Raw genomic sequence first — 12,284 nt, forward strand, 5'->3', positions numbered from 1 at the left:
GAGTGAGTTGATGAAGGGGGATCAGATGATGAGACGAGAGGCCCTCAAGTGACTGTGTGACGGTGATCAGTTGTCCCATGTGAGAGGGGCGACGTGTCCGTCGCGGCGACCAAGAATCCACTCAACAACAGAAGACACCTGATATTCCCAGCGACCAGATATAACTAGCAAGGCCTCCGCGCATAGCGGACATTAGTGGAAATGTTGCATTTGTGATACACCCTGGCCGGGGGCCACGGGAAATATTGAACAACTGTCAAATTTAGCCAACATCCTGTGGCGGGGAGAAAAATGGGAGCTACAAAAGATGTGGCAGGGATGCTATTTGTGGAGGACGAGTGCCTCGAAAATAGCGTCAGCATTAGGTTTCAATATAAGCCCTGCTCTCTGAGCTGGAGCTTTCTGTGAATGAGGCACGGGTTCCAATCACACCCAACCCTGCTGCTGATTTTAGAACACAGGTGTTGACCTTAGTGGAGCGGCTTGTGCTTGCTGCAGAGGAAAATGAACCCCAGCGCTCGCTCCATATAATATTGGTAATAACCGTATGGTCATCCAAATGCTTTAGAGCTCAGGATTTCCCTTTTTGGTGTTTTCTGAGAACACGCACAGGCATGCATATTCCTTTAGTGGATTTTGTTGTCTAGCTCAGGGTTTTCTTTGAACACATTTACATTCAGTATTGATTTGTAGTTCAGTATGAGAATCTGCTATAAGCAGATTCTCATACTGAACTACCAACAATTGATGTTATAATGACCATGATTTTTTATTTAATTTTTTTGCATTGTCTTATTTTCTTCTGTGCATGATGCTTTTTCTTTCTTTTTTAGCTACTTTTATTATGGTGATTGTTTTTGTTTGTTTTTTTTTCATTTACTTTTTTTCTTCTCTACTGTGCTTGATGCCTTTCGTTTTAGCTACTTTTATTATTGACTCACTTGTCTTTTAATTACTTTTATATTGACATACTTTTATATGTCAAGAAGAAGGGTATATACTGTATATATGTATTATTGTTGTTATTATAATTATTATTGTTATTGCTATTATTATTCTTTTATATATCGGATATTCTTAGATTGCAAGAAGGGGCCGGACTAGATAAGCATTTGCTTCTTCCTGTCCCTTCTTGAACAAAAGTGGTTGTGCTTTATTATTGTTGTTGATGTATGGTGTGTTTTTTTTTTATTGTTTTGTTCAAGATGAATAAAGATCAAATCAAATCAAATCAAATTTGATGTCATCATTTTATGGAAAGTGGATAAATTATTGCTTGGCCCTCACATGCCACAGCTTTTGATTTGTGGATGGAAGTGAACTCTGCAATTAGTGAAATGATTTACCATCTTTACTGATAGAGCTGTGACAACATGACCTACCCATAAAAGTCATATTATCGTGATATAAAATGATACATTTGTGCCATTTTTATGCCTTTGATTACAATGAAGCCTTTTTTTCTTTCTTTTTTTTTGTAAACTGTGAATAGTACGCTGAGGCAGGATAAAAGTCACACTTGGCCTCAGCTGCGTCTCCGGCCTGCTGTGACTGCTGTTCCGATGGTACCCCCAAAAACCCATTAAAACACGCCCATCGTGCAGTTGCTTTCTTGTTTCGTCTCTTTCTACCTCCTCCAAAAAGGAGCCATTGACATTCGGTGTAAAATAGAGGCAGGGGTGAGGCGGGGCGGAGAGGGGGTCGGGGTGGGGGGGGGGGGGGCTGAACAGAGGAGCTGCATGGGTGTAGGGTGTCTCAAGCCCAGTGTGAACAGCTGAGAGGTGTGATTTCACAGGCTGGCTCCCCCCTGTCAGGGCCCTGATTGGGCCGGACAGGAGGCGCAAGAGAGGCCCGGGGCTTCTAAAGGACACCAACAGGTGGGAGGCCGCATCGGAGGGGGGCCGCTCCTGCCGGGTATAGAAAAGGCCGGCCTGCAAGGCCTGTTGCCGGCACAATTCACCAGCCAGATACTGAGGAGGATGGTTGGATGCAGATGCAGGAGAGCGGTGCTCAGCGGGTGGAGGGTTAGTTAGAGATGAGCTGGGTGGGGGGAAAAAAGCAAAGAACAGCTTCAGAGAAAAAGAGTAAGGTTGGTCTGACTTATAATTATTTATATATAGAAGTGTATTAAATCCTGTTTTTAAATCTAAATCTATAATATGCAGTTTTTTTTTCAACAGAAACAGATTTATTTCTCCACCTTAATTTCTCCACCCCTAAATCTACAGCAGATTGACTGGAAGTCTTTGTGCATCTTATTGCTCGAGTTTCTTTAACTTGTAGCTCAGGGTGAACACAGTCAGGTGTCAGACCAGTTGTTAGCTGATTTCCCTCCATTTTATTAAAAAAGAAACAACACAACGTGGCAGAGCCCGACACCTCTGTCAGCTGAGGGGAACCTGAGGTGTGACACAGGAAAGGATGAGGAATTTTTGTGCCTTGAGATTTGTCCCGAAGAAGGGAAATCTAAGTAGATGGGTCGGTTTTCTTCATGGCCATTTGCCTTGGAGCTGGTCGGCGTAGCAGTGGTTAGTTCAGTCAAATATGTCACCACAGATAATCCCAAAGACTCAGCCCTTCACCTCGTCTCTGCCATCTTAAAAAAAAAAAAAAAAAAAAAAAAAAAAACTGGAAGAGGAGGCAGAACCAAGTGAAAGTAAGTAAAACCTTTAAAAAAATGTTTTAAGCCATTTTTTCCTGGATTATTTGTATATATTTTGTGATTATATTACACAACTTTTGGGTTAAAAAAAAATAAACTATTGTGGCATCACATTCAGGAAATGAAATAGAATGTGACCTTTTGTCTGCAGATTTCCCTAAACACAGCCCATCATCTTTATCATCTTCACACTGGCATCAGAGAGCTGAATGCACTGGTATTTAACAGGATCTTAACTCAACATTGTTTATATTTCATCCTGAGAACAGTGCTCCTTCTTCTTGCTCAAGAGAGAACTTGAACTTTTTGTCTTTATGAAATGACTTTTTGTGATTATGCCCTCACGTGTTTCCTGACCTCCTCTCCTCTTACTTGGTCACAGTTAACCATTATTTAGCCAGTTGTTCCCGCTACTCTTCATCCGTGGCTGTGAAAGGGTGCTTTGTGTCCGAGGAGCCCTGGATCCAGTTGTTGCCCCTTGTAACGACATGCTTCCTTATATCCCCATATTAATACACCACTTATGGAATGTAAGGAAGTGTGTGGTTTCGAGGGAGCTTGACCATCAATTTCACCTGATTCTTTTTTTTTTCTTATTTAAACTTTTAAGGTTTTTAAGCTTTCTCAATCCTGACTTTTATTCATCACTATCCCCTGAGTGAGTCTCTGTCTGTTTTATGAGATGGGAGGGGGTTGTCAGAGTTCATGAGTATGTGTGTGTGTGTGCGTGTGTGTGTGTGTGCGTGCGTGTGTGTGGCAGGACAACAGGTGAGAGGTCTGTTCCCTCTCCTTCAACTCAGGCACGTGTACAGTTAGCATTACTCCCAGGGCCACCGATAGGGTCTCAGGGACTTCTCGAAAAATTCCTGCCCCAGCTCCAACTGCTGACAGTCAAGCAGGATTGACAGACCACAGCTGTCACCCGTTATAGCAACCGCAGAGCTCAAAAAAGGAAGAGGGGAGGGAGGGCAGAGATGCAAGGCCATCACTGAGGGTGAAAGTTCGCACATGTAGGCTGATTTTGGAAGGAAGTGAGGAGATGTCACAGGCTGTCAGGGTTCCCAAACCTCTAAAAAAATAACGATATAGTAGGCAACACACACACACGCTCTGTGTAGGTGTCTGACTCACTTATGATGCTGTGTTTGCTTTATCCGGTAGCAACAGAAGAGGAATTAACATCCCACTCTCCATTTTCATCTCTTTACTTCTCTTCACTCCTCTTCCTCACCACATGCCCGTTCCTGCTCTCTTGCTCTCTCTTGCAGCTGAAGCAACTCGCCTTGCTGTCGCTGGTCAAACGGAACCAAGTCAGGTGTTTCAGAGAGGTTTGGTCCCCTTCAACCAGCTACTGCGTCGTGAATTCTGTCAGCATTGAGACACAGTGACGTCATGGCGTAATTTTTTTTTTTTAATTTAACTAAGAAAAGTCTGTTGGGATCAGTAATGGTGTTTACTCTTGAGGTTCATGAGGTGAAATACATCGATTATCTAGAGTTTGTCTATTGTGTTCTCTCTTTTTGTATTGTCTGTTTCCTGTGAAAAAATAAAGTAAAATAAAGGAATAATGACATAATAAGTACAGTGTTAACTTCATATATCGCATTATCTCTTTTTTGCTCACATTCTTTTAAAATGCTATGGACCCAATTTTCCTACATCCACAATGATCAGACCCATCTGTCTCTGTCCCATAATAGAATCTATTTATGTTGATATGTAGATAAATTTAGTCACCGGCCTATCTGCTAAGTCCAGAGGTCTTTTTCCCTGGTCATTCAATTATAAGGCTTAGAGGGCAGTAAATCAGAATTTAGCAAATGATCCAGTAAGAAAAGCAGTGCAGTTGTGTTGACTGTTACCAGGGATGACAGATTTATATCATAAGACTTACAGGACATGTGGCTACCAGTCTGACAGAACCCCCTGGATCCAGTCCAGAGAATTCAGTACCATGGATAGCACCAACGCATGCAAGCATTCAAGATGTTCATAAGTTCCTCCGGCCCAGCCCTGCATTTTGATGGTTCCCTGTGAAAGAAATTGTCATGATCCAAACAATTAAACAACGTTTTTGAGCAATCAGTACTGCATATACATTTACTTTACACTTGAATCTGTGAAATGTAACTGCTCCCTTCAAGCTAATAAAAGCTTATAAAAATAGTACACGGAAAAACACTGACATCTCAACACATGAAGGAAATCTGATCCCAAAAGGAGCAGAGGAGCGTCTGCACTTAAAATACAGCTTACAATTACTCAGCATTCAGCACTTTAAAGGAAATATGACCGTACTGTTACCCCTTAGAAAGCAGTCATGTAGTCCAGAGAAGACTGCAAAATAAAGAAAAGTAGATACAAACGTAAAATCTGAAGAGTAATGTTTTTTTTTTGTTTTGATTGATATTTTTTATTTCAAACATAAGCACACAATAAAGAAATAAATAAATAAAAAAACAGAACAATAAATCAATAACATAAAAAAGAACAATAATAATCACTTAATAATAAATGTACCATTGTAAACAAAGTAGACGAGAATTAATAAATGTAATAGCAAATGTGTTATGCTTGAAAAAGTAGTAGGATGAAGTAAAAAACGTATGAACTCCTACCCAATATCATTTTTTCCAGTTGGACCCTCGTTGTTTAATATGAAAGAAAAGAAAAAACTTGACAGAGTTAAAGGTTGCACAAATTAATAGTTAGAGTTATTTACCCTGAGTCCCTGTATTCATCTATACATAAAAGCATACATTATTTACGATGTGAATTTATATACACCCATGTACAATCTTATTCATTACAAATATTCTTACTCAAATATATTTATACACACTTTAAAGCATACATATATACTTGTAGTTGTTTCTGTTCATATATGTATAGATACTGTACAGGCGTTTCCACATACATATATACACAGATATACACCCACAACCATACAAGTCCGGTCCCCCACCAACCTTCACCCCCGTGATGTTGAAATGAATATGTATGAAACAGGCATTGGTGGAATTTATTGACTTTAGTGTTTACACACCTCTCAATACCTTACTCCACTTTTTTGTCCTCTACATTTATTTGAATGATGTGTGCAAATTTAATTATAAGCTGGGTAACTAAATGATTGTTAAAAACAACAAACAACAAAGAAACAAATGAGCAAACAGAAAAAAACACCTACAGTACTTTGCTAATTGCTTAGAAAACTTGTGGACATTTATTTTTTATCGAAGTAGCTCGCGGTGGCTCACATAACCTCCTTACTGTAAACAGAGGATTAACATGTGCTCCACTTATTTATCTCTCAGACTGGTTGATAGAAAGATGGTCTGATGTTACGGATGATTTTATCTCTGCATGAAAGAGAAGAACAGCAACTTCCATGATTACTCCATCCACTGTTCTGGCATTTCCATTGTCCTCAGGATATATAATGTAACAACAAAACACATTTTAAAGAGATAAAGTGATAATATCAAAGAAGATTAAAAATAAGGTTGGAAAGTTTGTTTTTCTCAACTAAAGGAATTATGTTTGTTCTGGTTGGTCTGAAGGGAAAAGGACTTTACAGGAAAGAAAAGGTGTAGCTGTTTAACGCTGAACTGGAGAAAGTAGTTGGTGCTGTGCAAAGTTTGGAATAGTGATTTTACATTAGAAGGGATAATAAAGTTTGTGATTTAACATCATGTGAAGAAAATGATCTGCAGAAAGAAAATATCTTTAACTGCTGTTGGATAAGACAGTTCTATACTCATTCAACCACAGCAAATACTTTTGCATTTATACATAAGTGATCATCATCAAATGATATAATACAGAGCAGAATAATATTAAAAATGGACATTATTCTGCATTAGATACTATTTCTTTAAAGGACATTGTCCTGAATATGTTCACCTTTTTTGTCTGAACTTGAAAATGTTTCGATATTTCTCATAACCCAGAGCAAGAGAGTATCAATGTTTTTCTTTCTTTTTTTAAACTTAAGTAACATTTGTAAATGACTTTGACAGAACATTGAAGACAATTACAAATTGTAAAATCTTCCAAGAAACAGAAGGAAACAAATCTGTGTGAAGCATAAATGTGATTGAAATTTTATTTTCAGTCACTCTATGTATTCATTATGAGTACATTCAGTTCAGAGTCAAGTTGTTTCACTGTCCCACACAGCTGCAAAAAAATGTTATGAAAACCATTTCATATTTATACCATTGACCTCCAGGTCTTAAATGCTTGACTTTTGTTCTACACATTTGCAGAATGACAATAAATGTTATTTAATTTTATTTTTGTGAATAATATTGACTTATTTCTATTTTTATACTAATTATTTCACACTTTAAAAAAAATACTATTATTATTTATATTATTATACTATTATTTTTATACTATTGAGATCCAGTTCTTAAATAGCTTTATTTAAACTCGAAAATCATTGAGGGCGAGCCCTCATTTACAATGACGTCGTAAATGCACCTGACCTTTGTTGTAGACATTTGTAGAGTAACAATATCTTTATTTTATTTTATTTTATTTTATTTTATTTTATTTTATTTTATTTTATTTTATTTTATTTTATTTTATTTTATTTTATTTTATTTTATTTTATTTTATTTTATTTTATTTTATTTTATTTTATTTTATTTTATTTTATTTTATTTTATTTTATTTTATTTTATTTTATTTTATTTTATTTTATTGCAGTCCTGATCTACCGTTATGAAGTGGAAAATGACGTTGTCGCGCCACTGCGTCTTTCGTCCAAAGGGGGCGCTGTGAGTTTATGTTCCGTCGGTTCCTGCAGCAGCAGAGGAAGTGAAGCGGCGTCGTAAAGATGGCTGAGAGTGGAGTGACAGGTGAGTTTGAGAGACTTTAACAGCTGCGCTTTATGTCATTTACAACTGCTTTAGTTTCTTTTAGCATGCCGTGACAAAGAATAATGCTGTCCTTATTATTCTTGGTTGGAGAGTCCCAGTTTTTGCTTGGAGCGATGTTTAATTCCACATGCGAGTGTTAGCTGTTAGCTCAGTGTAGTTGAACGGTGTGATGGTGTTGCATCATTTTTTGAGTAGTTTTTAAAACGAACAGTGCACTAAATTTGCGTGTTTTTAACGATGATAATATAAAGAAGCTGCTTTTGTGACTGGTATTATGGCATTTTTAAGTGAGGAAGTTTAGTGCATCATCTGTTCTCCTGCTCATCCTACTATCACTGGATTAATCATGTTTTCATCCACCACTCCTCTTACAGGTGGGAAAGATGAAATTGAACGAGCAAAGGTCAGTGTTTTTTTTTGTTTTTATTTCTTCCTTGAAATTTGCTACAGTGTTGCAGAAGGTTTAAGATTGTTGATTTGGTTGTGCTTTAACAGAATGAAGGCAAAGAGCTGACCAAAGAGGAGAAGCAGCGGCTGAGGAAAGAGAAGAAACAGCAGAAAAAGCACAAAGAGAAACAAGATGGCAAGGCTTCACAAGAAAGCGAGAAAGAAAAGTCGCCAGTCAGTCCGAGTGCTGCCACAACCCAGTCTTCAACGCAATCCACAACACAAAAAGGTGCGGTTTATTTCAACAAGGCACCCTTTCTTTTTCTTTGGATAATATGTGGAATATAAATGTTATGATAAACTAAAATTTGAGTATGACAGCTCCCCCAGCAGTGCCTGCGCCGATCTCCGTGCCTGCATCCGAGTCCCAAGCGAAGAGTAAAGCTGAGCTGAAAGCTGAAAGAAGAGCTCGGCAAGAGTCTGAGAGGTCCAGCAAGCAGAAGAAAGGGGAGTCAGGACAACAGTCTGCCACGGGCAAACCGAAAGCACCGCCCAGTGACCTGCAACCAGGTGCTGTAAGCCAGTTCATGCGTTGGCCTGTTTAAGTTGTTTTGGCAGCACCCAAACTAAAAGGTCTTTGCTCCTCAGGGTCTTGTTGTAAAAATCTGCTTCTTTGTGTTTTTAGTGGTGAAGAGGCTCCCAGAACACATTCAGGTGGATAATCCAGATGTTTTGAAGAAACTGGCCAAGAAGTTGGAAAGACAACAGGTTGGACATTACACACGTTTTCAGAACAGTCATAAATAGAATAATTTAAGAATGTTACCTTACAGCACTTAATTGCTCCTTTGGTGATTTAACATCCACTAACTCTGAAATAAACATTGACACCTCCCAATCTGTTGCTGTCAATCAGAACTGCATGTAACTGTATCTAACATTTCTTTCAGACGCCAGGGCATATTGCTGCTAAAAAGGTATAAGTAGTCGAGGTCAGGATTTACAAAACTTGTGCTTTTAACATTTTTGTAGTCCCATTTTGTTTGCTAACCTTTTAACGTTTGCAGTCTGACACCATCATTGCTTTATATAGTTAGTGAGAGGAGTGTAATCTTACTGTGTGCTTCGTGAAGATGGAAGTGGAACTGTACATCAATGGCGTGTTTATTTTACTATACATGTTTCGTTTGAATCACACGACTACAACACTGATGACGTTTCAACGCCAAGGTACCTGAAGTGCAGGGGAATCAGTTTGAGATCAAAGGCAATCACTTTTGGTAAAAGTTGAAAAAGGTGTCTTCTTAGTCTCACAGTCATCATTTTGTGTTATTTTCTGTGTATTTTGCGCCGTGACTCTTTGTTAAGACCTCAGTTGAGTCCATTGAACATTTGGCACCATGTTGTACATTTCAGATCCCACTCCGGTTGGACTACGGCTACAAAGTGAGCCTGTTTTCTCATCTCCACCAGTACAGCCGCAAAGCTCCTTTAACACAGCAACTCAGGTAAGCTCGCTGCTTTTCATAATCATTTTGGAATCGTTTTTCTATATTGCTCAAACCAAATCATAATCTTTTCAAACCACCAATAATTTAATTAATTGCCCTTTAATGTTTTCTTGTGATTGTAGCATTCCTTCCACAGTGATTCATCCTGCTATCGTTCGACTGGGCCTCCAGTATTCACAAGGCATCGTGGCAGGATCCAATGCTCGCTCCATTGCCCTGCTGCATGCCTTCAAACAGGTAACTGTACCGTCACGTGTCAGCCGTTCATTTTTACTGCTTTACTGTCCTCTTGCTCTTCCCCTCCCATGTTTGTATTGGTACATAAATAATTAAATCTACTGGAATCAGAATTATTTTATTGTCATTGTCCCATCAGAAGCGCAATGAAATTTAAGAAATACCGCTTTCATAAAAAAAAAAAGTACAAAACCAACAGAGAAAAAAGTATCAACATAAGATATTAAAAGTAACAAATACGTGAGTATCAATATTGATTCTAATGAACAGTAGGTAAAGTAGGTTAAAGGTTGGCATAGCGAATCCCACGTTGCTCCTTGATTTGCTCATCAGGGTCTGATTTTAGAAACAAAGCACTGCTGTATAAAAACTGAATATGTTACAGGCCTTGTATGAGTGTGTTTGAATGAAAAATGCATTGTAAAGCAGTTCATAGAATCCAAATGAAAATGTGCTTTATAAATTAAAGAAAAGAGAAGTTTCAAATGTATTTGTGATCATTCAAGCCGATGTCAGCTAACTTAAGAAACGGTCCTGAGTAGCTTTTATTATGCAATAGTTAAGGTGATTTATGGGAAGAAATTCACAACTTTCATAATGAACATTTTACATAGAAAGACACTGCAGGTCCCTGTCTTTGCTCGTTTTTTTGTTTGCTGTATTGCACTGCCTCAACGTGTCAGAAACCTGTGAAAAAAGGGTTTTTTCTCTTACTTGGTTTTGTCACTTGCATTTAAAGTGGTATACAATTACACCATGATAACATAAGCTTGACAGCAAATATTTTATTTGTTTGAGGACAAATTAAAGGGAAACAAAACAACTATTTAAAATAATGTGGTTTTATATTTCCTCAGGTGATATGGGACTACACTACACCTCCAAATGAGGAGCTTTCAAGAGACTTGGTCAACAAGCTGAAACCTTATATCAGGTAAAAGATAGGAGTTCCAGTTTTAGTCAAGAATCATTGCATTACTATGACTTAACCAGAACTGAAGCAGTAACTGTATAATGTAGCTATTATATTTATAGGTTTAACAAAAAGATTTATTTCTTTTTGTTCCTTTTTTTAAAATAGTTTTTTGAATCAGTGTCGCCCCCTGTCAGCCAGCATGGGTAACGCAATCAAATACATCAAGAAAGAGATCTCTAATATACCAAGCCAATGCAAGGAAGAAGAGGTGAGTGATTTTCTAAAACTGAAATACAGCAACATTTACTCAAAATGTGCCTAATCCACACACAATACATGTTTGTGACACAAAACTCTTAATCAAGCATTCTGTTGTCTCTTTTTAGGCAAAGAAAAAGCTGCTCATCTGCATCGAGTGGTACATTAATGAAAAAATAATTCTTGCTGCTAAAGCTATTGCCGAGTCCTCCATAGAAAAGATCAGCGATGGTGATGTCATCCTGGTTTATGGATGGTAGGTCATTTAAAGCTGTTTAATCTGGGTTTTCTTGTCATGAATTATTGCATAATTGTTTGTGTTTAAATAGTGCAACCTTTGTGTGTCCAGAAACATTCTTTTTAGTTACTTACTTTCTCTTCCCTGTTCTTTTGTCTCGCCTGTAAAACTCTACTTCCTTCCACATTTCCATCCATCATCACCACGTCTATCTTTTCTCTTCCTTCGTCCTTCCCGTCAGCTCCTCGCTAGTCAACCACATCCTGTGTGAGGCCTTTGACAAAAACAGGAAGTTCCGCGTCATAGTGGTGGACAGCAGGCCTCGGCTGGAAGGCCGGGAGACCCTGAGGCGTCTGGTCCAGAGAGGCATCAGCTGCACCTACGTTCTGATCTCAGCCGTCTCCTACATCCTTCCAGAGGTGATAATGAAGCCAGTACAGCGTGAACAAGTCACTGATATTGCGCCGGAGTACTTTCAGGCCATAAAATAGCTATAATTATAAACAGATTATTTCTTGATTCTCTTTTAGGTATCAAAGGTTTTTCTTGGCGCTCATGCGCTACTGGCAAATGGTTACGTCATGTCCCGTGTGGGGACTTCCCAGATAGCTCTGGTGGCCAAAGCCTTTAATGTGCCTGTGCTGGTGTGTTGCGAGACCTACAAGTTCTGTGAGAGGGTGCAGACAGATTCTTTCGTATCCAATGAACTTGGTATGGAAAATACACACTTAATATTTTATGTGTCAGTTTCTATGGAAACAAAATCAGTCACTGACCCCTTCAGTTCAGTTTTATTGTTTGATGCATTAGTAAACTGTAAGAGCTGCCAGTTAATCCTTACCTTTTCTTTCCAGATGACCCGGATGACCTTATTGTGACCCGTAAAGGTAAGACCACGCTGGAGGACTGGCAGCAAGTGCCCTCTCTCGGCCTGCTTAACTTAGTGTACGATGTGACGCCGCCTGATTTCGTGGATCTAGTCATCACAGATCTGGGAATGATCCCATGCACCTCGGTTCCTGTGGTGCTGCGAGTCAAAAACGTGGACCAGTAAACAAGCTCCATCACGCATCAGTTTGTGTGCATGAATGATTGCACACAACACACAATACCGTGCTTTTAGCATGCAATAAATGTATATCTGAAATGGCATAAGCTTTTTTTTAAATGGCGTCTGTGTGTGTTT

The 12,284-nt window shown here is 38.7% G+C and overlaps 1 protein-coding gene across 2 annotated transcripts; it reads left to right on the forward strand.

The window, feature by feature from the left end:
* The first annotated feature begins 7,404 nt into the window (after positions 1-7,404).
* eif2b4 (eukaryotic translation initiation factor 2B, subunit 4 delta) lies at positions 7,405-12,266 on the forward strand. Of its 2 annotated transcripts, none has more exons than XM_061707127.1 (13): positions 7,405-7,530; positions 7,926-7,954; positions 8,047-8,227; positions 8,332-8,508; positions 8,624-8,706; positions 9,355-9,446; positions 9,572-9,686; positions 10,544-10,620; positions 10,768-10,870; positions 10,989-11,116; positions 11,340-11,517; positions 11,629-11,809; positions 11,953-12,266. In XM_061707127.1, the coding sequence occupies exons 1-13, from the start codon at positions 7,509-7,511 to the stop codon at positions 12,150-12,152; spliced, it is 1,566 nt and encodes a 521-aa protein (XP_061563111.1). In that variant the 5' UTR covers positions 7,405-7,508; the 3' UTR covers positions 12,153-12,266. The 2 variants fall into 2 exon arrangements, with proteins under 2 accessions (XP_061563111.1, XP_061563110.1); XM_061707126.1 differs by having other exon boundaries at positions 7,406-7,530; positions 8,320-8,508.
* Positions 12,267-12,284: the final 18 nt, after the last annotated feature.

The sequence above is a fragment of the Cololabis saira genome, chromosome 18 (genome assembly GCF_033807715.1).
Source record: "Cololabis saira isolate AMF1-May2022 chromosome 18, fColSai1.1, whole genome shotgun sequence".
NCBI lineage: Eukaryota > Metazoa > Chordata > Actinopteri > Beloniformes > Belonidae > Cololabis > Cololabis saira.